Source organism: Mustela nigripes, chromosome 1 (genome assembly GCF_022355385.1).
Source record: "Mustela nigripes isolate SB6536 chromosome 1, MUSNIG.SB6536, whole genome shotgun sequence".
Taxonomy (NCBI): domain Eukaryota; kingdom Metazoa; phylum Chordata; class Mammalia; order Carnivora; family Mustelidae; genus Mustela; species Mustela nigripes.
The window spans coordinates 41,876,932-41,904,698 of record NC_081557.1 but is presented as its reverse complement, the minus strand read 5'-3'; the positions used below and the strand labels follow the sequence as shown (position 1 = coordinate 41,904,698).

The following is a 27,767-nucleotide window of genomic DNA, read 5'->3' as shown; positions in this document are numbered from 1 at the left end:
CATTTGAGTAGAACCTCATTTCTAAAACACCCCATATTTACCCTTGAACTTTTTCCATAAGCTTTAAGACTTAAGGCCAGTTTCGACATAAAACAACTCCGACCTATAATCTCCAGAAGCCCAGCATGACTCAGAAGTAGCTATCATGACTGCAAAGGGATGACCTTGTCATTTCCTCTGGCATTTTACTTTCCTCTTTTCCAAGACTGTCAAAAGATGAATGCAGCTTACATTCACATAGATGCAACATCCGTAGAATGAATTCTTGTGATTAGTTTTTGCAGTCAGTAAAGCATAATAGCATGTACTAGACCACTAGTTCCTAAAGCTGAGAGCCCTTTGGAATCATCTAAGAAGTGTGTCAGAAATACAGACTCTGTCCCTAGTCCCAGACCTACAGAGTAAGAACTCCAAGGTTAAGAAACACTACACTAAATTAATTGTAAGATCTTTGTCATTTCTACATAGGCCAATTTTTCCTTAGAGCAAAGTCTCTCTATCACTACACACTCACACAGGCTTCCTAAAAGGAATCAAGCAAGATATTACATGAATTGAAACATAATATAGCTCTTTCCTTTATAATAAGCAACTCCTTTAGGTACAACTGCCTTTACCCTACCTCTGAAAGAAAAAAAATCGTTAAACTGAATGTTTAAAAAAAAAAAAAAATCCTACTAACCAAAGTTTAACAAGATTTTAACAGATCATTGAGGAATCAGCATGTTTTGTTATACAAATATAGTGGTACTTATAAGTTACTGAAATTATTAATTACATTTCTATCTTTTGTAATCAAGTAAAATAATCCATAACAATTGACTAAATGTATATTCTATTAAAAGCTACTTAATTTTTAAATTTTATTTATTTATTTATTTGACAGAGGGAGAGAGACAGCAAGAGCAGGAACACAAGCAGGGGGAATGGGAGTGAGAGGGAGAAGTAGGTTTCCCGCTGACCAGGAAGCCCGATGTGGGATTCAGTCCCAGGACCCTGGGATCATGACCCCAGCTAAAGGCAGACACCCAACAACTGAGCCACCCAGGGGCCCCAAAAGCTACTGAGTTTTTAAATTGTAGGAGATAAGAAGCACAGAACCCAAAATTGTGTGCAAAAAATTTTGACATTGTGACTTTAAAAAACACAGATTAAAACATATACATATAGGGCACCTGGGTGGCTCAGTGGGTTGAGCCTCTGCCTTTGGTTCAGGTCATGATCTCAGGGTCCTAGGACTGAGCCCCACATCGGGCTTCCTGCTCAGTGGGAAGCCTGCTTCCTCCTCTCTCTCTGCCTGCTGCTCTGCCTACTTGTGATCTCTCTATGTCAAATAAATAAATAAAATCTTTTTAAAAAAATACATATATATATGTAAGATATATACCTGGCTGAAAACTTGAAAACAGTATAAAAGAATATATAGAGGGTGCCTGGGTGGCTCAGTTGGTTAAGTGTCTGCCTTCAGTTCAGGTCATGATGGGATCAAGTCCCACATCAGGGTCCTTGCTCAGCAGGGAGTCTACTTCTCCCTCTCCCTCTGCCTGCTGCCCCCCGACCCCCACCACGCTTGTGCTCACTCTCAGTAAATAAAATCTTTTTTTAAAAAAAGGATATATAGAGAAAGAGAAGTCTTCCTTCTTGCCCTCTCTTTAAGCAATCATTGAGTTTCTTGTATATTCTTCCAGAGATATTCAAAGGGAATGCAAAATTACTTATATGTGCATAATGCATTTTTGGGAGGAGAGGTCCATAACTGATAACAGATTATCAAAGAGATTAGCAATCTCAAAAAAGATAAGAATCACTGTTCCAGAGCAAGACTAAGGTTTCATGCTCTACTCTAGTCCACTGGTAGGATTAGCAGAATTGCAACCTTCAGTTTGCTTATGAGTATTACTATGCACAATTCCAGACTACAAAATAGCTTCAGCAAGCAATGTTGGTTAACATGCAGATGTGGTTATAAAATGCCACATCTGTTGGTAAATAACTTCCTTATTTTTATGTTTTTCTTAAACAAACCCTCCAATGAAATAGTTCCTTCTGTTACTGTATTAACAGACTGGGAGTGAAAAGATGGTAGATACTTTTCTCTCAAAACCTGAAAATTTTCTTTTGGAATAAAAGAAAGATTTTATCTGTATCTATAGAGAATTTAAAGGGGAAAAGTAACTTAGTACTCCTGAGAGGAATAATTAACATAAAGAACATAAATTACAAGGTTATTAATAAAGATCTCAAGAACCATATGTTTTAAGATAAATGTTATTTTTGTCAAGATGGTAAATCTCATTTGGATTTCAATGATTATTACTTTCTTAAGTGTTATAATTTGGATTTTAACATAAAGCTACAATACGTTATTAGTTTTTTATTCTTTTTTTCTCTCTCCCTCTCAAAACAATTTATTTTTTTAAAGGGGGTAAATTTTTTTTACCCCCTTGCTCATAGTAGAATCTGTTTCCTTGCCTGAATACAATGCAGTGTCTTTCACTCTTCCCCTCTTAAGTGCATGAGAGATATAATAAATAAGATCAAGTTTCTTTTCCTATAACCAGTTTACAAAAAGGTTCAGTCTGACCTAGGTCCATTTATGTTTTGCTCTGTAATACTGTTTGGGGTTTTATTCCAAATGCCAGACTATTTATTATTTATTTAAAGCAAATATTAGGATAGCAAGGCTGATGATACTGGGTAGGCTGTACCTGGGAGAGAATAAAGAATAAGATGAGATGTCGGCTGCTATTCAGATGGACAGGAACAAGACAAGGCTCAGAAGGCTAGAAGTCTAGTCTCCTCATTCGTATCTCTTGCTGAATGGTCCTTTTTCCTTCTCTCAGGGACTTGAAGATAATTTTTGATTGGGAGAAATTAAAGTCTAAAACTTTACTGATTTGAAACACTAGTTCTCGATCTTTGTTCCAGTGGTATCAGTTTTAGATCTAATCAAATATCCTTAGATTAAAGAATGATTTACCTTTGGGGTGCTTGGGTTAAGCATCTGCCTTCAGCATGGGATAGAGCCCCACATTGGGCTCCCTGCTCAGCGGGGAGCCTGCTTCTCCCTGCTCTTGTGTTCTCCCTCACACAAGCAAATAAATAAACAAAATCTTTAAAAAAATTTTTTTTAATCTTTAAAATCTTAAAAAAAAAGAATGATTTACCTTTTTAACTAAGTTCACTGAATTTTGTCCAGAAAGCATCCCTGAAATAAAAATTTTGAGAATGTGATACCTTCCATTTATTTTCCAGATTACTTCCAAAAAAAAAAAAAAAAAAAAAAAAAAGAACCCATAGCAAATGAGAAAAAAGAAGCGATAGCTATTTATTTGTATCTTTATTCACTCAACCTTTACTAAACATCTGCAAAGAACTGTTTTTGACATCATGTAGAATAAAAGAGTAAGTCATATAAGCATATCTAAAATCTAGTGAGGAAGTTATATATAAACAACTAGTCAGAATAAAATATGTGGTATAAAAGAGATAAAGAGGAGGAAACACTGGAATTTGAGAAGTAATAAGAGTTTCTTTCCAAGAACTGATGGAAGGAAGGTTGGAACTGAACCTTAAAAAACTGTTACAATTTCTATTTCAAAAAAATAGAAAAAAGGGGGAGATGATTCAAAACCAAAGAAATACCCTGAGCTGTAAAATACTAACTTTAAGAACAATGGCTGCTCCTCATTTAACTGGAGTAACAGAGGCTAAGAAGGCAAATCAGGTGAAAAACAGTTTGGCAGTTCCTCAAAAAGTTAAACATAGAATTACTCTATGACCCTACAATTCCAGTCCTAGATATACACTACAAGGACTGAAAATAGCAGTAAATAATTTTGTACATGAATTTTCATAGCACTATTCACAATAACCAAAAGGTAGAAACAACCCAAGTGTCCATCAATAGACAAACTGATAGACAAAATGTAGTATATTCATATAATGAAATATTATTTGGCCACAAAAAGGAATGAAGTACTGATACATTCTACAATATGGATGAACTTGGAAAACATTATACAAGTGAAAGACACCAAACACAAAAGGCCACGTATAATATGATTCCATTTATATGTACTATCCAAAATAGGTAAATCCCTAGAGACAAAAAGATTAGTGGTTTCCAGGGGATGGAGGGAGGGAAAATGGGTAAGGGGTCTCCTTTGGGGGTGATGAAGATGTTTTGGAACTAGACAGAAGTAATGGTTGCACAACATCGTGAACGTAATTAATGCCACTGAACCATACATTTTTAAATGGTTTTTATGAAGTTGTATGAAGTCCTCTTCAACTTTTAAAAAAATATGTAGATATGGGGTCCGTGGTAGATACAACAAATGCTTACCAATACTCTTCCCAGTCCCCAGACGTTTATATATTCCACTCACCCTGCAGTTAGGCAAGGCTATAGATTGTGAGCAGAAATGACATATTCCACTTCCAGGTCAAAGTACTTAAGAATGAGTGAGAGGGGCACCTGGTTGGTTCAGCATGCAACTCCTGCTCTTGGGGTCCTGAGTTCAAGCCCCACGCTGGATGTGGAGCTTATCTTAAAAAAGAGAGATAGAGAGAGAGAGAAAAGAGGAAGAAGAGATGTGCATATCTCTCTTCTCTAACCACAAAGCTCCAAAGCCATGGGGCAGAATGGGTCACTGAATAAACTAGTGCCTCCCTATTGATCCATGCTGGACATGGATCAGGAGTAGGAGTAGGAAATAGACTTTTATTGTCTTAAGCCAGGAGGTTGTTACTGCAGCATAAGCTAAATGTCCTTTGACAGGATCAGATCTAGGAAGGCCAGGAAAGCAATATGAAGAAATTTGAATCTTATTCTGAAGGGCAGTGTTTTTGAGGAAATGAGTAACATGATGTGCATTTCTTTTTTTTTTTTTTAAAGATTTTATTTATTCGGGATGCCTGAGTGGCTCAGTTGGTTGGGCAGCTGCCTTCGGCTCAGGTCATGATCCCAGCATCCTGGGATAGAGTCCCACAGCTGGCTCCTTGCTCAGCAGGGAGCCTGCTTCTCCCTCTGCCTCTGCTACCACTCTGCCTGCCTGTGCTCTCTTTCTCTCTCTGACAAATAAATAAATAAAATCTTTAAAAAAAAAAGATTTTATTTATTCATTTTGAGAGAGAGAGCATGAGAGAGAGTATGAGAGAGAGCATGAGCGGTGGTGGGGGGCAGAGGGAGAAACTGACTCCCCACTGAAGAAGGAACCCAATCCCAGTACCTCGAGCCAAAGGCAGATGCTTAACTGACTGAATCACCCAGGTACCCCCACGATGTGATTTGAGGAAAAAATTCTGGAGGTAGTGTGCAGAGTAAGTTAGAAACAAAGATGGTCTTCAGCCTTGGAGTTCATTAGAAATTGCCTGAGAACTGTAGTCATCTCCCAATTTTTTTATATTTCTAAAGAATAAAATATGTGTTCTCAGGGGTAAAAATCATCTGAGGAGTTTGTAAAAATGGAATGCTGTAGTCCAGGGTATCTCCATAGAGATTCTGATTCAGAATCTCCAGAGGTAGGGTCTGGACACTTAGAACTATAAAAAGTTCTATGGGAGATTCTAGACTACAGGTTAGAATCAAGGGGAAGATGTCTACTAATTCAGGGATGACAAAAGTTACATGCTTAGTGGATTCAAATAAACAGGATAATAGAATAACTATTTTCTTGACAAATAGAATGATAAATGTTTAGGGAGTTTCTGTTAAAATAGTTATGAAAAGGTTACTCACACTAACGTTTGTATAGTCATGGTTATGACTTTGAAAATGTAAACACCAGTTAGATGAGGGTGACATTTCATATGTGTCTACTCTATCACTAGCTGATAGCATACCCCAGCATCTCTGATAGGCTGGGAAACATGGCTGACGTATTATAGTCAAAGGACTGGAAGGCCAAGCTCTTTCCAGCACTTACATCCATCTTACTCTCCTTTTTTTTCTTTTCTTGCAGGATAAACTAGCATTCCATCCTGTCTGTAGTTCCCTCCTCCTCACTGGGTATCTAACTCATCAACCAACTTTCAAGTCATCAAGACTTAAAGAGCCAGTATTTAAGGGCTCAAAAAGTCTGGGTTACAGATACATTGGAAACTGTCACTCTAAACTTCGTGTGTGTGTGTGTGTGTGTGTGTGTGTGTGTGTGTGTGAGAGAGAGAGAGATTTACTACCAATTGTGATTTATTAAGAGCCTCAACTTTCCAGCATACAGATTTTTTTTTCTTTTTTTAAGATTTTACTTACTTATTTGAGAGAGAGAGAGAACATGAGCCAGAGGGTGAGGCAGCAGCAGCAGCAGAAGCAGACTCCCTATGGAACAGGGAACCCGACATGGGGCTCAAACCCAGGACCCTGAGGTCATGACCTGAGCTGAAGGCAGATGCTTAACTAACTGACCCACCCAGGGGCCCCTAGCATGCAGATTCTGATAACTGCGAAGAAACAGATCTTTTGCCAACCAAAATTCAGTTTTGCAAAAACAAATTTTCGGAGCATCTCGGGAAAAAATGATCTCTGATAAACAAAGAGCATTGAAGTTGAATGACAAAAAGTAACTTTGCCATTTCTGAAACCCTACTGAAAGGTGCAAAAGAAATTGACAGGCTTCACTAAAAACCTCCTCCCAATACTGACTAATACCCAACTGTCCTTTTTACTTATTCTTAGTGATTTAGATTCTTTTCTTGCCTTCCACAGCAACTCTTGGACCTCCTAGACTGATCTCTTAATTGTTCATCTCATTGTCTTTTTCTTCTACCTGATGGGAAATTTCACATTTTTTTCCTTCAAACTCTTCTATCAAACTCTACATCTTAACACTGGCTTCAGGCAGTCTATGCTCTAACTCATTAATAACTTGTCATTCTGCAAAAATGTCAAGAAAGCTAACACTTTTGATAAGCCCAATTTGAAGGTCACCTCTTCAGCAAAGCCTTCTCCTACCCCTAGGCAAAATGAATTACTCCCTCTCTTTATACCAGGCACAGTTCACAGCCCATAACACCTGTTCACAAGTACTGTTCACCATGCTCCAATCTGTTGATTCTGCTAGAATGTGCAGCCCTTAAAGGTATATCCATCTTCAACATCTAGTAAATGGCAGGTACCCAATAAATAGCTATTGCAATACAGTAATTTCTGGATTTTTTAAAAGATTTTATTTATTTTAGAGAGGGAGAGTGAGTGCACAAGTGCAGAGGGAGTGGGATGGAAAGGCAGAGGGGAAGGGAGAAGGGCAACTAGACTCCCCACTGAGAACAGAGCTCTACCAGGACTTATTCCTGAGATTCTGACCTCAGCTGAAACCAAGAATTGGACACTTAACTGACTGAGCCACCCAGGAGCCCCTACAGTAATTTCAAAAGAATATATGGTATTAATATTTGACTGTGTAATCATTAGCTAAGTAAATAAAGAATGTAATGAGAAACCTAACCCACTAGAAAAAATTACATAAGCTTAAAAATGCACCTGGGGACATTTTTAATCTTAAAAGATGATTATTTTTTAACCAAACACTCCCAATCTTATCCAAAGGTACATTCTTCTTAGTCACTTACACATATGCAAATTCATAATTTAAAAAGCTAATTCACTTTTAAATCATCTGCTTACCCAAGCAGGCCCCTGAACATTTTCCTTAGAATACAGAATATATTTGTTGTTGCTGTTTATTTATTTTTTTAAGATTTTATTTATTTATTTGACAGATAGAGATCACAAGTAGGCAGAGAGGAAGGCAGAGAGAGAGAGAGGAGGAAACAGGCTCCCTGCTGAGCAGAGAGCCCAATGTGGGACTCGATCCCAGGACCCTGAGATCATGACCCAAGCTGAAGGCAGCAGCTTAATCCACTGAGCCACCCAGGCGCCCTGTTGTTGCTGTTGAAAATAACCAAAAATAAGGGGCACCTGGGTGGCTCAGTGGGTCGGGCCTCTGCCTTCGGTTCAGGTCGATCCCAGGGTCCTGGGATCGAGCCCTGCATCAGGCTCTCTGCTCTGCGGAGAGCCTGCTTCCTCCTCTCTCTCTGCCTGCCTCTCTGCCTACTTGTGATCTGTCAAATAAATAAATAAAATCTTAAAAAAAATTATTTAAAATAACCAAAAAAAGCAAAAAAAGAGATTTTTAAAAAAATATATCACCCATATAAAAATGTTAGTAATGGGTAGCCAACTCTCTGGTAATTTTTTTCAGAAATGTTAAATGATTAATGAGTGAGGAACAGAAAGACACTCCTGAACACTAACTACTGCACAGCTACCTGAGGGTATTAAAAGGCTGAATAAAGAATGTTCATTCGTATACAGGGATTTAAGCACTGTTATGGGCTTTTTGTTTACTTTAGTTTTGGTTTGATTTTCTTTTTAAAACTATGCCCTAATGCCAAATCTTACTTTTTTTTTTCTTTTTCCTGTTGAACTGATGCTATGTTAAGATATAAGCACAAACATCTCATAAGTGTTTTAAATCCATCCAATTGTTTGAGAAGGCATACGTGCTGGGCCAATGAAGCCAAAACATTAGAGCTAGGAATTTTGATGAAGATAATAATTGCTTACAGACCAGCTTGTTTTAACTTGCTGAACAAAGAACACAATTTTATACCACATTTTCATCACAGGCTTCTTCTCTGCATAATCACTACTATAATGAACACTTTTAAAAGGGAGATTATCTACAGGTTAAAGAGTAAGGAAGTTATCAATTAGATTCCATCATCTTCAAAATTTCACTTACTCAAACTTTACATTAATTAAAAAAAATTTTTTTTAGCTGGCCTAAGCACTGTTTAGAATCTTTACAAACCATTTATTTAGTATGCATAGCATAAATCTAAGAACAAAGACACTTAGTTAATTTCTAAATAACCCTAGATGGCTCTATAGCCTAGGACATGTCAATAATTCTTTTTTTTTTTTAAGATTTTATTTATTTATTTGACAGAGAGAGAAAGAGAGAGATAACAAGTAGGCAGAGAGGCAGGCAGAGAGAGGGGAAAGCAGGCTCCCTGCTGAGCAGAGAGCCTAGTGCAGGGCTCGATCCCAGGGCCTTGGGATCATGAACTGTACTGAAGGCAGGGTCTTAATCCACTGAACCACCCAGTTCAATAATTCTTTGTGCCTTTGTTTACTTCTAGGACATCCCTATACAGTAAAAGAGTTTCATCTTTCTCACATCTGAAAGCTGCACTCAGGCTCTGTGCCTATGTCAGGAGTTACTCCCTCTCCCATTAAGTTACTTTCATCACTGGCAGACCCCTGCAATGATTCAATCTTCAACCAATATTTGTTACGGACCTACTTACTCTGTGACAGGCAGTGCAGGAGAGGTGCAGATGAGCTCTGTCTCTAAGAGGACAGTAATACTAGTTCCTGACTAACTGAGAGGATTGTCTCAGTCATTCTGCTTGTTTCACCCAACTTTGGATTTCCTATTCTTTACTTCCTCTGGAATACATAGCTGGAAGTCCTAACAATTAAGGTGGTGTAGATCCACAGAATAGGGCCGAGGCCATCAGTCAGTAATCAGATTGTTACTGGGCCAGGCAGTCTGGGAGCCAACATCGTTTCAAGACAGAGATAAGAAGTCATGGAAGGGACCAACGTCACCAATTCACAAGACCAAGATAATTCTTTGTGCATGATACAGTGGTGACCCTAGCTTTGCTGAATCATTTTGCCCTTATAACTCCAGCCTCTAAGACAGAACGCTCTGGATGCTGGACTCTGTTAACTCTTTATTCCCTTAATGCAGGCGACCATTCATTTCAGCACATAAGCCTTCAGTATCAGTTGTGTAAAAGCAGGACCATGTCTTCCAACTATGTCTGAAACCTTGTGAATTACAGAGAGAAAGGGAGGGTAGGGAATGAGAGACCTGTGTTGTCCAGAGTATCAAGGGGACAGATTCTAATGGCAGACCTTGAATTTGAGACTCCAAACTTTGGACATGTGCTTATCGTTCTCGATCTATCCACCCCATTGGTGTTTGCATGCCAGTCTCCTGTACTCTCTGTCTCTGATGTGTTGCTTGCTCTAATCCTTGCCATTCAGAAGTCATCTTGTTCTGATCCATGGCCTTGTTCTGATTTTGGATCAGAGCAAGAGGACCTAAATTTGCTCACATGTAACTATAGTAGGTATCTCAAGTTATTATATCTTTCTGTATCTCAAATTTCTCACCTTTAAATTAATACATTTGCCATCATATTCCCTCAAAGATACATTTATACTTAATTGAAATAACATGCATTCTGGGATCACAATAAAGTTATAATATGCTCCTGTATTCCTAACTATGTAGTAAGTATTAAAAACATTTAAAATATTAAAAAACAAATTGACTTCCTAAAAAGAATAAAAATTTTGAGTAATTAATTTTTTAGTTTTTATTTATTTATTTGACAGAGAGAGAGGCTATAAGCAGGGAGAGGGGCAGAGGGAGAGAAACCTGGGATCATGACCTGAGCTGAAAATAGATGCTTAACCAACTGAGCCACCCAGGCCCCAATTATATACATATATTTTTTTTTTAAAGATTATTTATTTATTTATTTATTTAACAGACAGAGATCGCAAGTAGGCAGAGGCAGGCAGAGAGAGAGGCGGAAGCAGGCTCCCTGCTGAGCAGAGAGCCTGATGTGGGGCTCGATCCCAGGACCCTGAGATCCTGACCTGAGCCGAAGGCAGAGGCTTTAACCCACTGAGCCACCCAGGCACCCCCCCCAACTATATTTTTAAAATATAATATCTACCTCACTTCCCCAAATATTTCTGTAATGTTATATGAAAGAAAAAGAAAAATATTATAAGTAAATTAAGTAGAGCATACTCTTTCAAAGAAACTCAATAATGGGTTCTGTTTCTTAATGAAGAGGGATTTTAAAAAGGTTAAAAATTATCCCATTATTAATCTTATGGGAAAAGAATATTCTAATTACATTGGATTAACTCACTTTAAGGCTTTGATGTCTCTGCTAGTGAATTACTAAAGCAGATGCATTTTTTTTTTTAAGAATTTAAAGACACAAGAATTTTCATTGTGCTAATACAAAGAGTAGACTCTAAAGTGTTATATATAAAGTATGCTTCAAAAATTTAAAAGAGTTAAAGGAGATTCCTCATCTCAATTCCTAGGAGATGCTGTATCTGGAAGGGTAAACAGAAGCAAATAGTTTTCTGAAATTGAGCCAAGGCTACATGTCAACTGCCTGGCAGGAAATGCTTTTGGAGGGCCTAGATAAACACACCATCATCTTTTTTAGGAAAAATCTTCTCTTTTAGATTCTTACAGAGCAAATGTACTGAGTTTAAACTAGCATCATAAAAACAATAAGAAGAAAAGGATTTTTAAATTGTGGTACCTATAGGATCTATGTCAATTAAGTGATCTGTCCTTCACTTTTAACATACATGAACCTCACTGTTTAGCAATCATAGACTCAATACATGCTTGCTGAAATTTGTGATATATTAAACCTTATCTTTCCATTAATTTTCATTATGAATTTGGGGAAGCTTTATCTTATGAGACATTTTCATTTAGCACTAGCTCTTCCTGGCATCCTGGGATCGAGTTCTACCTACATCAGGGTCCCTGCTTCTCGGGGAGCCTGCTTCTCCCTCTGCCTCTGCCTCTCTCTCTCCATAAATAAATAAATAAAACCTTAAAAAAATAAAATAAAAAAGAAAGCAGTAGCTCTTAATATTTTTGTATTATATGATGATATTTTCTTGCATTTTTTTTTAAGATTTCATTTATTTATTTGACACAGAGAGAGATCACAAGTAGGCAGAGGCAGGCAGAGAGAGAGGGGGAAGCAGGCTCCCTGCTGTGCAGGGAGCCTGATGCGGGGCTCAATCCCAGGAACCTGTGATCATGCCCTGAGCCGAAGGCAGAGGTCTAACCCACTGAGTCACCCTGGCACCCCATTTTCTTGCATTTATATAGCAAAGTGTTTTTCAAAATTATTTCGTATCAATTATGTTAATTTTCATTTTAACATCTCATTTTCTAAGTGCTAGCATTGAGACCAAGCTAGGACTTATAAAATGAAATGTTAGTATAAAAATTAAGTCAAAGGGGCACCTGGGTGGCTCAGTGGATTAAAGCCTCTGCCTTGGGCTCAGGTAGTAATCCCAGGGTCCTGGGATCAAGCCCCACATCGGGCTCTCTGCTCTGCGGGGAGCCTGCTTCCTCCTCCCTCTCTGCCTGCCTCTCTGCCTACTTGTGATCTCTGTCAAATAAATAAAATCTTTACAAAAAATTAAGTCAAAGATTACATTAGTCAGAGGACCACATCTAAAACCAATTAGTGTGAAATATTTTCAAGCACATTTCCTCTGTCCATGCTATGCATCAGATAATGGACCCCCAAATCCAACTACAGTATTTACTAAAATCATCCCTTGACCTCACCTGACTTTTATTTTCTTAAACTGCAAAAAGGATGATGAGGTTCTAGCTGTTGACTCAGAACACCTACTATTAGCTAGAAAGATCTTCTGCCTTGTGTCAAGCCTCAACTTTGGGGTCCTTCTTCACATTCTAATGCCATTACACACAACTTCCAATATCCCCCCAACCTGCTCCCTCCTTTCCAAATAGGACTTTTTTGCCTTACTTACTATTGGGCCCCATAGGGAAAAAAAATATATAGAAACTTTGTGTGTAGACCATTTTATGTTCTCTCCACAATGTGAAGAGGATGGTGTATGATGGGGAAAAAAAGTCACAAAACTGAATGAAGGATACAAATATTTGAATGTAAAGTGCTTATTTTAAATAATTACCCTATTATCTCTTAAATTTTTAAATGTATTTCTAATGGGATACACCTATAATTATAATTAGGTAAACTTACCATAGGCCAGGGAATATAACTAAAGTTTACTCTAAAACTGTTATAATTCTAACCCTAAAAATGTGGCTTCCTACTCAACTTGTGAGAGCTTCCTGAAATGGAAATACATCCCAGCATCAATACAGAACAAAGACTTAATGCATGACAACTGAATGAATAAAGGAATACTGACAGAAATAATAAATTTCATCCTAAGAGAACATATAAAAGTAAATTTAAGAGCATCAAGATTTGCATTTTGTGGGACGCCTGGGTGGCTCAGTTGGTTGGGCAGCTGCCTTTGGCTCAGGTCATGATCCCGGCGTCCTGGGATCGGGTCCCGCATCAGACTCCTTGCTCCGCAGGAAGCCTGCTTCTCCCTCTGACTCTGCCTGCCACTCTGCCTGTGCTCGCTCTCGCTCTCTCTCTCTCTCTGACAAATAAATAAATAAAATCTTAAAAAAAAATTGCATTTTGAGAGGGTAGGAAGGATATAACATTGGAAAGAAACAGAAAGATCTAAATATTAATTTTTAAAAAGCTGTTGCATCTGTCAAGATATATTGTATCAGTTTTTAAGACATTAAAACTGTACATAACAGACAATTTCAGAATGATGGAGTAAGGAGATTGGCATGAATCATCTGTCCAAAGCAACAATAAAACTACAAAAAAATAGTCAAAATAAGCATATCAGCAATTTGGGGGGGCAGAAATTGACCAGAGGTGTACAACAGATTGAAAAGCACTTATTTTATAAATAAATAATAAAACTGCTGAACTTCTGTGAGGAAAGTGGGGATCTGGGACATCAGAGACTACTCCCATTCCCTATCCCTGACCTCAGCGCCAACACAGTAGTTCTGTTAAGACAGGACAAGCCATGAAGACCAGCAGTTCTGCACCTGGAGGCAATGACTTGATTTGGTATCCAGGGTATTGTCGGAAACAAGTGACCTTAGAAAACAAATGGTAAACAATCGGGAAAACTCAACATCACAGCTGGCTGAGACTATAGTATTGGTTGCAGCAAGGAACAGACCAGCCATAAATTTAACGATGGGATCCAGGAAACAAGTTCATCATAGTGGACCTTGATAAGCTCTCACGCATGTATCCTGGGTGGTCTGGAAGTTATGAATGGGTCCTAGGTATGCACTGCTGGAATGCGAGGTCTTGCACACAACAGAAAATAAAAATCGTAGCGGGCTTGATGAGGTGTTCCCCAACCTGTACACAGATCATTTGGCGAACCACTTACGTAAACTTGAGTTAGGCAAAGATTTCCTAGCTACTGAAAGCACAATCCATAAAAGAAAAAATTAAGTAAATGGACTTCATCAACAGTTAAGATGTTTGTGTTTCAATAAAGACCATTAAGGCAATGAAAGACATGACACAGACTGGGAGAAAATCTTTTACATCACACAGGTGATAAAGAATTCTTGGTCAGAACAAGAACTCATAATTATAACTCAATAATAAAAAAGGAAGCCAATTTAAAAATGGGCAAAGGACGAGGCGCCTGGGTGGCTCAGTGGGTTAATGCCTCTGCCTTCGGCTCAGGTCAGGATCTCAGGGTTCTGGGACTGAGCCCCGCATCATCGGGCTCTCTGCTCAGCGGGGAGCCTGCTTCCCCTCCTCTCTCTCTGCCTGCCTCTCTGCCTACTTGTGATCTCTCTGTCAAATAAATAAATAAAATCTTTAGAAAATAAAATAAAATAAAAATGGGCAAAAGATTTGAACATACATTTCACAAAAGAATAGGAATGGCTAAAACTACAAGAAAATGTGCTCAATATCAATAATCATCATGGAAATGCAAATTAAAATCACAGTGAGATAGTACTTCATACCCCCTAGAATGACTATAGTCAAATGATAACAAGTATTTAGGAGGATGTAGAAAACCAGAACCTTCGTACCTCACTTATGGAAATGTAAAATGGTATAGCCACTTTGGAAAACAGTTTGGCAGTTTCTTAAAATATTAAACATAAATTTACCATTCCACTCAGCAATGCCACTCCTAAGTATCGCCCCAAGAGAAATTAAAACCTCTATCCACACAAGCCCTTGTACCCAATCTTTCTTCCCAGCACTATTTGTTATAGTCCCCAAGTAGAAACAATGAAAATGAATCAACTAGTGAATAGATAAACAAAAGTAGTATATTCATATAATGGAATATTATTCAGTCATACACAAGAGTAAATTACTGATACCTGCTACAACATGGATGAGCCTCAAAAATATTATGCTAAGTGCATGCCAGACAAAAAAATTCCCATATTGCATGATTCATTTATCCAAACTCCTTAGAAAAGGCAAATTCATAAAAACAGCAAGCAGAAGCTTGGTTGTCTGGGTCTAGAGGCAGGAGCTGAGACTAACTACATATGGTAGGCACAGGAATCTTTTACAGTTAATGAAAATGTTCTAAAACTGGATTGTGGTGATGTTTGCAAAATTCTACAAATTTATTAAAATTTATTGAGCTGTACTCTTAAAACAGGTGAATATAATGTAACATAAATTATACTTCAAAAAAGTCTTTTTTAAAAACTCCCCATGGATTCCAACTATTTGTATCTCCCAAAATTACCATTCCTTTAATCTCTGATAGTTTTTTAAAATGAGAAAACTTTTCCCTAATCATTCCTGCTCTGCAATCAATTTTTTAACTTCCAATTTTTTAACAGGCTGTGAAAGCTAATTCTCAGAACTTTGATCCATTCTCTTTAATCCATATAATCAAGATGACAATTTTGATAATGAGTTTCTTTCATTCCCCAAAAACCCAATGAGTTGATGTAATCAGGCAAAATGAATGATCTAATGACTCAGTCTATAATACTACTTTACAAAGCTGTAATGATTCTAAAGCTCCCTAAGTCTGCTGAAGAAATAAAAATACCACCTGTCAAATAAAATGATTTATACATTCTCTGGTATGTACAGTATAAATCATTGTCTAACTCTGGCATGATACCCACTTTTACATCATAGGCGTTTAACCCTTTTTTGCCTCTTCATGTAGAGAAACATAATTTACATTTGCTTGTCACTAAACTTGTTTTTTTCTCCTCAAGAAGTCCCAAATACAGTATCAATCTCTTTCCTCAGATTTCAGGAATAAAGATGTCCTCCAACCCATCTATTCCCCAAAATACAACCTAGATAATGTCTATGTGTTCTTTTTAATGTATCTACCCTCATGAAAAGAGAAATCATGGAAGACTTACACCAATAGTTCCTTTTTCCATTGATGATCAGATACATTTCTGATCATATGCCCTCCCTCTATTTGCTGTTCCATTTCCAAGTCTCACTGGTAGCTTTAAGAAGTGCCTGGCTTAGAGGCACTTGGGTAGTTCAGTTAACCACTGGATTCTTGATTTTGGCTCAGGTCATGATATCAGGGTCGTGAGACTGAGTCCCATTTCAGGTTCGGTGCCTAGTGCAGAGCCTGCTTAAGATTCTCTCTCCTCCTTCTTCTGCCCCTCCTCAGTCTTATTCTCTCTCTCTCTTTCTCTCTCCAAAAACAAAACAAAAACCATTTGAAGAAGTACCTGGCTTGGGCTGTATTTGATTCACAAAGGGCGGGGTGGTAGGTCATGTTTCATCATCATTCCCATCGAATCTTAAAAAAGAGAAAAAGGATTCTCTCACTCTGTGGTTTATGGTTCAAACCTTGAAATTATTTTAAAAAATGTATAAATATAAAAATAAATGCAAAGATTTAATTTCATGTCAGTCTTTAGGTTTTATTTCATTCCAAGCATCTTCTTTCTCATATATTTCTAAATGTTAGATTCTGGGAAAGTTGTTATAACTGAATGTTCATTATAATCATTAAAGTATGTAGGTAGACTTTTTTTGAAGAAACCAACTCTTACCCAGCCTAACAGGGATCTATTTAAATAAAAAATTAAGTCAGTAAATTCAACAAATGTTTATTGAACACCTACTGCTTAATAAGCCCTTGTTATTTAGGGAAAATTAGGAACAATTTCCACCTTCAAGGAGTTCATAAGCTGTTGGGGGGAAATGAAACATAACTACATATAATTGAAATCACATTGAGATAAGTACCTCAACATTAAAAAAAAAAAAAAAGACATGGAAACAGGTTGCACCTGAAATAGCAGATTTCAAAAAGTTGACTTGACAAAAATAAAGTAATGCTTCAACTGGAATGGAATTCAGGATGGAAGGTAATAATAGATTCCTGGGGAAGATGTCACCCAAGTGACATGAGGTATGGACATAGTATCAGGTAAGGGAGAACATAGTGGGAGACAAGGCTGAAGTCTGATTAAGATAATAGTATTAATGGGGCACCTGGGTGGCTCAATGCGTTAAATCCTCTGCCTTTGGCTCTTTTCCTCTCCGGCTGCTCCTCTCAGCCACCATCATGAACGACACAGTAACTAACTATCCAGACCAGGAAGTTCATGACCAACCAACTACTTCAGTGCAAACAAATGGTTATTGATGTCCTTCATCCTGGAAAGGCAACAGTACCTAAGACAGAAATTCGGGAAAAACTAGCCAAAATGTATAAGACCACACCAGATGTCATATTTGTATTTGGATTCAGAACCCATTTTGGTGGTGGCAAGACAACTGGCTTTGGCATGATTTATGATTCCTTGGATTATGCAAAGAAAAATGAACCCAAACATAGACTTGCAAGACATGATCTGTATGAGAAGAAAAAGACCTCAAGAAAACAGCAAAAAGAATGCAAGAACAGAATGAAGAAAGTCAGGGGGACTGCAAAAGCCAATGTTGGTGCTGATAAAAAGTGAGCTGGAGATTGGACAACAGAAGGAGTAAAGATGCTGCAGTGGCTTTATCTGTGGGGATTGTGCAGATTTTTCATGAGAGGATTAATATACTAAGAATGTTAATGTGGAAAAAAAAAGCCTCTGCCTTCGGCTCAGGTCATGATTCCAGGGTCCTGGGATCGAGCCCCACTGCTCTTCGGGGAGCCTGCTTTCTCCTCTCTCTCTCTGCCTGCCTCTCTGCCTACTTGTGATCTCTGTCTGTCAAATAAATAAATAAAATATTTTTTTTAAAAAAAGGATAATAATATCAGCTAATATTTATTGAGCATTTACTATGTGTCAAGATCTATTCAAAGCACTTTATTTGTATTAATTTATTTGATCCTCCCAACGAGGAATATACTATTATTATTCCCATTTTAAAGATGACAAAACTGAGGTAGAGAACAGTTAATCTGTTCAGGGTTACACAGACCTGGCTAAGTTATGGAGCCCAGGATTTTGAAAACCACAAATAATAAAAGAAAAACAAACTGTCTCAACCTCAACCGTTATAAAAGCAGTTAAATTATAAAAGCAATTAACAGGTATTTTAAATATATCTTCTCTTATTAATTCCTGGCCATACTTCAAGACTTTGCTCAAATGCCTCCTTCTCTAGAAAGCCTTTCTTGAACCCCCAAATGAACAATATCTCTTTCTCCTCTAAGCTTCATAACACTTTCTATCAATCTTAAAGCAACAGGTTATGAACAAAATCTTACTATTTAGTTCCTAGCATTACAGATTTTATGTGCATCATTTTCTCTTTTTTATTCTGCTTTAGCCTGATTCACTTTTTATTCTCCACAAATCCAACGACAGTGCTTGGAACATTATAATGCTAGCTAAACCTGTGGAGCACTTTCTCTTTGCAAGGCATTGTGCAAAGCATTTTCAAGGAATTCTCTCACAAAATCCTTACAGCAACCCAATTTCTAATTCACTGCATTCAATAGCTATTTTTAGCAGCTTCTTTGACAGATGAAATAATAGATGTGTCTTAAACTCAGTAAACAAAACTGATATGCCCACCCCCCACCCCCACTCTTAAGAAGCTCACAGTCCAGGAGATTGGTACTCTTGGTATCCCTGAGTAACGACAAGAGGAAAAATGAGATTTGAAGAAGTTAAGTAACGCGTTCACCCAGAATCACAGAGCAAAAAGGTGGCGGAGTCTGAATTCAAACTCAGCTCTCCAGACTGGATATTCGGGACCCTGCTTGCCTAACCACTATGTTCTGAAGGAGGCTTTTGATAAACAGCATTATGTAGAATACTTTTATACTACAATGAAAAATATCCCGATGATAATGAAGACTTTTACTCAATTTCTTTAGGTGAGAGGAGAGCAGGAAATGAGCGACAGTGTAGACGGAGACTGCCATAGTAGTATCCTGGTAGCCCAAAACTGCTGATCAAGCCATCTGCTGGGGAGACTCGCTCGGCACTGAAGATTTCCTTGTGTCCCTTCAAGTGACTCCCACTGAACAGTGTTCCTTAAAGGAGTTCCTCCCAAAGATCAATACTTTACTGAGCGCAGTGTGGTGTAGCCGACTCACTTGGGCTCTACGGTCTATCAAATAACAAAGAAGTGTGGAGGAGTGGAGTGGAGTGCAAGGTAACGAGGCTCAGCTTATTTAAATGTGGTGCAACTATTCTTGAAAGGTGGGTTCAAACCCTCTGCCCACCCCGCCCCCCAAAGAAGAGGCTTCCAAAAATGTGAGTCCGTATTTCCCACTCGAGGAGTGCGGAAGCTTCCGTGAGGGGATTACGGGGCGCCCCTCTTGGCCCTGAACAGCTGCCATCCGGCGGAGGGAGTCCCACTTCCCACTGCCAGCTGCCCAAACTCTTCTCCAAGCGCCACCAGGGCAGCTGCACTGTTTGGCCTCTCCTACTCATCTCCTCAAACAAAAGCGTTTTTTACAATAGCGATATCCCAAGATAACAGACCAGACGGAAAGAGTCGCTTGGAGGCAGGTGTCTAATTCCCCACAATTTCTTAGGCCTGGAGGAGACCACCTGACTTTACACCGGGTCCACTATGTTTGGCGTTGGAGACCACCTCGAAGGGTAAGGCCACAGCCCACCGGCTTTCTGGATGGAGCAGACGGGAGGCCCCCGCCGCAGGATAGACTCCGGCCTCCACGCCCCCGCACGCCGCCAGACTCCGCCCCTGCGCCAGGCAGTTAGCCAGGCAACCGGCACGCAGGGGCCGCGGCAGGGTCGCTGAAAGAAGGCGTAGCCGGCGCTGGCCATAGGCCCCGCCCCCCGCCGATGGCCTGCTGCGCCGGCGCCGGGTGCTCTAGGCCCAGCTCTTCCTCTATCCGGGCGGGTGAGGGGTCCCCACGGAGGGGAGGGGAAGACGGAAATGGAGGGCCTCTGTGCGCACCCGCTCGCCCCCGGCCGGGTGTCGGGTGGAGAGAGCGTTAGGGGCAGAGCCGGGGGCTGTGGGAGCCGGGGAGGTCAAGGCTAGGTCTCCGACCCACAGCTGGAGCAGGGTCGCGGCGGCCCGCTGACCCGCCGGTGTTTGTGTGTATGTGCCGCGCAGGGTGACATGGAGAACTGTTTGGCGGCCGCGGCGCTGAACGGGGTGGACCGACGTGCCCTGCAGCGCACGGCTAGGCTGGGTCGAGAAGTGCTGGAGCGGGCCAAGAGGAGGGCGGTGGACTGGCATTCGCGGGAGCTTCCCAAAAGCGCGGTGGGGGCCACGTCCCGGGAGTGGCCCTACAGAGAAAGACGGCCGGCAGCCGGCCCCCAGCGCTTTCTCCCGGGAGAGGTGAGGGTTGTGTTAGGGGACGAGCCCATTCGTTCGCTCCGCGGTAGCGGGTCGGGGCCACCAGGGCACGTAGAGCCCACGCACGGGATCCAGCCCTTGGCGGAAGCTGTAAAGTAACGGGGCAGTGAACAGAAAAGTCTTTTGAAAACTCTTGACATTTGACAGATTCTTATTGGGTAGTTTACGGTACCGCTGATGCCCGGCCCTGGCTGGTTACTTTTTTTTTTTTTTTTTTTTTTTTTTTAAGTTCTTACATGCTACCATCCGATATTACAGGAAAGCTAGCAAGCCTTTCTTTGTCCTGGATAAACTGCGTGCCTTGTTCCTTTTAGAGTGGAATTCTTTCCCAGTAAGATCTTTCTTCTTGACTTAAATTTGCAGGGGCCTTTCAAAAAGTAAAAATGATGCTATGCCCCAAATGACTTCATTCTACAGCAGGGAATACCAAATCTCACCTGTGATCTGCCATTTATTCAAATAGAGAGAAGACAGACAACCAACCCTTAGTGCTTCCTTCAGAACAATGGCAGAATTCATGGACTATGCTTCAAGTCAGTGCGGGGTAAGTTGGTGTAAGCCAAAGCATACCCCGGTCCACCTGCAGATGGACCACAAAGTGGATGTTTGAGGAATGTAAGGAGAATCTGGAGACTACCCATTTATCCTATCCCACTTTCATGGTTAGGTTATAAAGAGGGATTTAAACCAGGTGATAAATCTAAGTTAGAATTTATTCAACAGGTACTTATTGAACATCTAACTCTGTAGGTATTATTGAGGATATAGCAGTGAACAAGCCACAAAAGGTCTCTGTCAGCCCTATTTTTTCAGACTAGTTGGGGGGTGGGGGAGTTTGTTTGCGGAATTTCAACAATCAAGTCCAGATATTAGGGATTTTTTAAACTTTGAACTAAAGTTAAAAAACATAAGTAAGATCTTTCTAAACTATAATTGAGCCTTTCTGGTTTTCAAAATTTATTGAAACAAAATCCCTTCACTAGAATTTAACTTCTGTTTCAAGTCCCCGGTAATGTAGTTTTTAAGTTTGTCTCTATGAGTTTGTATCACTTGCTGGCCACAAAAGTGGTCCTGTGGAACAGATGCAGTGCCCTCATCAGAAGTGCTGTGGCTTAATGGCAGGAGCAGCCTCCCAGGAATCAGACCCTTGTTCTGCCACTTAGTGGCTATAATGCCCTGGGCCAGTTAGTCCCACCCAGCCTATCTTCCCTGTCATAAAATGAGGATCTCTGAAGTGCTTTCCAACCTTTAGATCTGTTTCTTTGGTTTCACTGAGAGATGAATACCAGGAAATTGTCATAAACTATAGCATTAGGGACTTGAGTGAGATTTTTGGTACCATTCATTGAAGTGGGTGTACAAAAGCCCACATGTTAGGCTCATCTTTAAGTACTTTGAGGGAAGGGGAAAGGCAGGCCAGCCTGCATCCAGGGAGGTCCCCTGCATGGAAGGTACTCTGTTGTTTGGGAGTTACAGCAGGTTCTGGTCTCTTTCAGCCTTAACATGATGTGATTCTCTTGTGGTTATAAGGATGCTGGTCTGTAAGGGAGAAGGAAGAGAACACCTTGTTTCTGTCCTGCTTTCCATTTTTTTTTTATAAAGGTTTTATTTATTCATTAGAGAGATTGAGAGAGAGCACAAGTAGGCAGAGCAGCAGGCAGAGGCAGAGGGAGAAGCAGACTCTCCACTGAGCAGGGAGCCAGATGTGGGGCTCGATCCCAGGACCCTGGAATCATGACCTGAGCCGAAGGCAGACACTTGACTGAGACACCCAGGCGCCGCCTTGTCCTCTTCAATTTCATATATTAAGATTTCAAAAAATCTCTAATCTCTTTACATCTTTTGTAAAGTACCTATGACTTCAAGAACAGAATTCCCATAAGTGAGATGATCCAGAGAATATTTTTATGTTCTTCTGCTAAATGCTTTTAGAAAAATCCGTAACTTCAGCTCTTTTGTGAAGAGAGCAACTGAAACATTTTGGTTCATGGTTCACTAAAAGGAATAACAAAAGTCTTCGTCTGAGGTTCAGCAAATTGGTGTGTTCTTCATTTTGAATTTCAGTCCATACTTCAGGTTCCACTCTGGAAGGGAGACTCAGAACCCTTGGGCTTTCTAGTGATAGAATTAGGAACAGTGTTCTGAGTTTGCCTTTACAATTTTGAAGCAGTCCCCAAAGTACATTATTAGACCTATATCCTGAAGTACTTCCCCCAGCTTCCCATTCTTTTGGTCTCATGCCTTAAACACTGTTTGTACACTATGTTCAAAACAAGCAGACTTGTGATGTCCTCATCATTAGTCATAATCAGGGGCGAGTCTAAGGTTAACTTAGAAGGGGAGGAAGGAAGTAGACAAGAAAAAATGTAACTGCTTTCTGATCCTTTGGAGTATTCTCCTTAAATTAGAGATCTCTTTCTCCCCTCCACATGGAGAGAACGGTTGCATAGCTATTGAGTTTCTGTTACACTTCCTGTTGTATTTCTAAATCTCAAGGAGATGCACCCCTCTTCCCTTGTCATTGTCTGAGACTCAGACAATAACCATGGAACAGTTCATCAGAACTTGTGATGAGAGGAGTTGAAAGGGCATATGTCTTTGACATTGGGGCAAAGACGTGAAAATTATTTAACCTGGCAGAGAGCCTGGTTCTGCCCAACCATAGCTGGCCAGAGTTCTTGCCCTACAAAGGCAGCAGATGGCAGCAAAGTCATGCCAGATGCAGTCTCCGCAGCCACTTCACAGGGGCTCAGATTTGCTTCAGATGACTTCAGAGGCCTGTTAAGGGAACAGGTAATTCCTGTTCTTTGCTATGTTGCCTCCCTCCTTAATCATACTTACCCCAAGTCATGGAGTTTTGTTTTGTTTTTTAATTAACATATAATGTATTATTTGTTTCATGGATACAGGTCTGTGATTCATCAGTCTTACATAATTCACAGCAATCACTGTAGCACATACCCTCCCTAATGTCCATCACCCAGCCACTCCGTTTCTTCCACTCTCCTTCCCTCCAGCAACCCTCAGTTTGTTTCCTGAGATTAAGAGTCTCTTACGGTTTGTCGCCCTCTCTGGTTTTATCTTGTTTCATTTTTTCCCTCCTTTCCCCTATGATTCTGTCTTGTTTCTCAAATTCTTCATATCAGTGAAATCATATGATAATTGTCTTTCTCTGATTGACTTATTTCACTTAACATAATACCCTCTAGTTCCATTCACATCTTTGCAAATGGCAAGATTTCATTTTTTGATAGCTGCATAGTATTCCATTGTATATATATACCACATCTTCTTTATCCATTCATCAGACAAAGGACATTTAGACTCTTTCCATAATTTGGCTATTGTGGACATTTCTGGGGTCCTCAAGGGGGCCCCTTTGGATCACTACATTTGTATCTCTGGGGTAAATACCCAGTAGTACAATTGCTGGGTCATAGGGTAGCTCTATTTTCAACTTTTTGAGGAACCTCCATCCTGTTTTCCAGAGTGGCTGCACTAGCTTGCGTTCCCACTGACAGTGTAGGAGAGTTCCCCTTTCTCCACATCCTTGCCCATGGAAGTTTTTTGTTTTGTTTTGTTTTTTAATTTGACCAGACTGTTTGCTTACCTGAAATCTTTCACATTACTTCTGTAGAGCTACTATTCATCTGTGCTGGAGGAAGGAGGGGCAGCCCACGTCTCTCGTTATCACAGAGGGAAGTCCAAGCTGCCCTGCTGCTGGGACAGGGGGAACAGTCACGTACGTATCCTCAGCTCTCTGTGCTGTGTCCTCAGCTCCCCTTCCCTCTCTTTTAAAGAATTATTTTCCTAGAACATTAGGAAATAAGCTATTAGTATTAGTAATGAATAATTACAGGCCTCTCACTACAAACTTACCTGTCTTTTACAACATGTTCTGGGGAAGCCCAAGATTCTACTTATTGAAATGATGCACTAGGAATTCATTGTTGTTTTTGAAGAGAGTAGGCATGTTATATTGTTTTGTTTTTTCCTTTTTAAACATCCCCTAGTTATACTCAAAGAAAGCAAACTTATGTTCAGTGTCTAATCCACAAGTTGGATTCTTGACTTCTCCGGCCTGTGGATTTAGGGAAAGGATGGGCTAGTGACCCCAGGGATGTGAGTGAGGGCTGGATGCACACTGGAAGTTCCCTCCTCTTTCCCTGGCCTGGGACGTGTGGAACAATGCCAAAGCCCAAAGCCTGGGTTTCTTTTCTGGCCTGACCCTAAGGGGGTTACATGTGGGCAAGAGTCATTCCTATCCCTCCCATTCCTTCCTATGAAATGTTAAGTTGGTGCCTCTAGAGGAAATTCTGCCTTTCCCTGCTAGTACCTGGACTCCTGGGAGAAGCACAGAAGATAATTCTATTTTCTGAGAGCCTGTTGAGTGTCAGTCACTCTTGCACTCAAATCTCCCATCTAGTAACCCCATGTTGTAGACTAGGAAACTAAGGCTTAGAGAACTTCATCTGCCCTTTTCAGTAAAGCAGGAGATAGGATTCAAATTCAGGTCTGACTCCAAATCCCATGGAAATACAAAAAGTAATCACGGTAAACATTTGACTACAAATACCTCACAGAATTCACTAGAAGTCTTTTAACGATTTAGGAGACAACTTAGAAGAATCCGACAGAACAATTATTAGTTCCTAATAAACTAAGAAAGTTTCTCTTTACAATCCAGAAGTCAAAGTCTGGGCACTAATCAATGTTTCTGCTTGTCTCTTCAGAGAAAAGACACCTCCCTCGGTCTTGGAGGCATCTCTCACGTGTCAGGGTGTGCTCTGGCGGCGTCCCAGCCTGTGAGTAGAGATCTCTCCTTGTTGTTCTGGGCTTCACCACCAGTGCCATTGCATGAACCAGTTGAGCCAGTTATAGGGTCCTTTGTCCCAGATCCATAGTATTTCTAAGTTGGGATGTTTCATTCTTGAGGAGAGAGTATAGCATTTGGATTCAGTGGAAAATTATGTTTTCTCATTATCCTTCCTTCACTTGAAGCTTAAGGGATACTTTTTGTGCCTGAACTCATAGTTGTGGTTGGAAAGAATGTGAAGTATTCCCATTGCAGTTCCTCTGGCTCAGCTGGGCTGGCACTGGGTCCTGCTGGAATTCCACCATCTGTTCAAGCAGCAGGAGGGGCCTGACCCTCCTGCTTACAAAGTGAAAACCATTGCTGAAATTCTGAAACGTAGAAATTTGGTTAGATCGAGTTCCAGAACATTTGAAGGGATTTGTCCTTATTTTCCACAAATGTTCTCTGTTAAAAACACAGTGATGAGTTTTTCGTTTTTAGTTTAAGGAAGTACTCATTAGTTCATGAACCCACAGAATTTTTTGGAACTTGGAAGGGCTGGAATTTGGAGGAAAGGAACACCAGCATGTTGCTGGAATAGTTTGCTTAATCTTTGTTTGTATACAGTGCACGACTAGCCGGGACTCAGAATATACTGGAGTTAGTAACAACTAAGAATGTTCTGCTTCTGGTACAAATACAAGTCAGATTAAGATGCCTCCCATACTTGCTGGATTTTGGTAATGCTAATCTTCCTGATACTCGTGGTTTGGGGATCAAGATGTCAGTCTCATCCCCCATGTTACCTTTTATGCAGACAAATGAAATACTCCTGGCTTTCTGCAATTCTAATATGGCTGTACTTTCTGAAATCGACTTTTGTGTACTTACATAGTTGAAGACCAACAAATAGTTGTGGCGTAGTCCTTTACATTCATGTCAGTTGAATGATAAGACCACCAAATTTGCAATAACTGGATATGAAAGGATAGAATGTAAAATGGCTTTGGAAAAGTTGGCTCTAAATCTATGCAAGGTGGAGGGTGGGGAGGAAGTTTCATAAAAGTGTAAATATTACCATTTATTCCTCCTGGTGGAGTTTGCTGGCCAGTAATTTGTTGTTGTCCCTCTGGGTGTGGTGGCAGAGAGGACAGCCGCTGCCTGTGGCTCCTTCTGAGCATGGAGGAAGCCCATGGTGGGTAGGGCAGGAGGGGTGGGGGGTTCCCAGCTGTGGGATAGCAACTTTGGCTCTGAATTACGAGCTCTTTTCTGGTTTGCAACTTTGCTGTCTGCCATTTGAACTGAGACCCCTCCTCTGCCTACAGTTCTGCCCACTTCCCAGCCATGGGTCAAGTCTCTCTGTGGAAGACAGTCTGTGCTCAGCACTGCTTCCAACACAAATCTCTCCATTAACTCTAGCTTTCAGTGTTTTGTACTATAGCTATAGGAGAACCAGTCCTCCAGGGGAGAGCTTTGGCCAGGCAGCTGACTTGCTGCATGACGACTTGGAATCCACACGTGTGCTCAGCTTTTGCAGAAAAGAATATTTCATCTTCCTCATCATGAATTTAGCAAACCAAGTGCAGTTAAAAAGAAAAATTCTCATTATTCCATGGTGCCTTGTTACCTCTGATCTGTACTAACAAATGCCACTTTTGCGCACCAAAGCAATGACCATTCGCCTTTCCTTCTACCTAATTCTCTTTCTACCATGGTTAGGTGGGTCCCCTTTTTGACCCTTCATGTTCATATAGCATTCTGACACTTGCCAAGTGTTTTCATGTACATACTTATTTGTGATGTAGGTATTACCACAGCTTTAGAAATAAGGAAACAAGCACAAGGGGAGGCTGAGACTTACCTGGCATTCCTATTGTGTGGCCAGACTGAGCCTTGAAAGCAGGACCTCCCAGCCCAGGGCTTCATCCCACTTCACCGCTGGCACACAAAGGTGGCCTGGTAGCGTTGTGACCTACAGTCTCTCAACAGCTAATACCTGTTTTTCCTTGCAGGCTGAGAACACCTCTAAGGACCTCTACATAGAAGTATATCCAGGGACCTATTCTGTCACTGTGGGTACAAATGACTTAACCAAGACTCAGGTGGTAGCAGTTGACTCGGGACAGAGTGTGGACTTGGTCTTCCCCGTATGATGTGGACCATCATGGCTATCACATCACCTTTTTTTTAAGTAACAAGAAGAATAAAGTCACTGTATGAATCTTTTCATATTTACACAGTGATCCTGCTTTCAAGGCTGAACTGTAGAGGGTCAGCCTTCCTGGGACCTGGAGTTTGTCTCTTTCAGTGCCTATTTTAATTTGAATGTCTAGAAGTGCCCCCCCTCCCCCACTTTCTGCTGAAAGTCATAATGTAATGATGCTATCTGAATAGTTTTTAACTGCTTACTTTCCAGATGGTTAATTATGATAATAAAGGGAGCGATTTGAAAATGAAGAGTTCCTTTTTATTGGCATGAAGAGGTGAAACA

The 27,767-nt window shown here is 40.3% G+C and overlaps 2 protein-coding genes across 3 annotated transcripts; both read left to right on the top strand.

Moving 5' to 3' along the window:
• The first annotated feature begins 17,291 nt into the window (after window positions 1-17,291).
• LOC132010970 (small ribosomal subunit protein eS24-like) lies at window positions 17,292-17,690 on the top strand. The gene has a single exon (XM_059388986.1). The coding sequence runs from the start codon at window positions 17,310-17,312 to the stop codon at window positions 17,664-17,666; it is 357 nt and encodes a 118-aa protein (XP_059244969.1). The 5' UTR covers window positions 17,292-17,309; the 3' UTR covers window positions 17,667-17,690.
• A 2,182-nt stretch (window positions 17,691-19,872) lies between these two features.
• AKIP1 (A-kinase interacting protein 1) lies at window positions 19,873-27,733 on the top strand. Of its 2 annotated transcripts, XM_059408805.1 has the most exons (6): window positions 19,873-20,019; window positions 20,236-20,463; window positions 20,945-21,025; window positions 24,119-24,223; window positions 25,215-25,286; window positions 27,289-27,733. In XM_059408805.1, exons 2-6 carry the CDS (start codon window positions 20,242-20,244, stop codon window positions 27,427-27,429), a joined length of 621 nt encoding a protein of 206 aa, XP_059264788.1. In that variant the 5' UTR covers window positions 19,873-20,019; window positions 20,236-20,241; the 3' UTR covers window positions 27,430-27,733. The 2 variants fall into 2 exon arrangements, with proteins under 2 accessions (XP_059264788.1, XP_059264794.1); XM_059408811.1 differs by lacking the exon at window positions 19,873-20,019 and having other exon boundaries at window positions 20,026-20,463.
• Window positions 27,734-27,767: the final 34 nt, after the last annotated feature.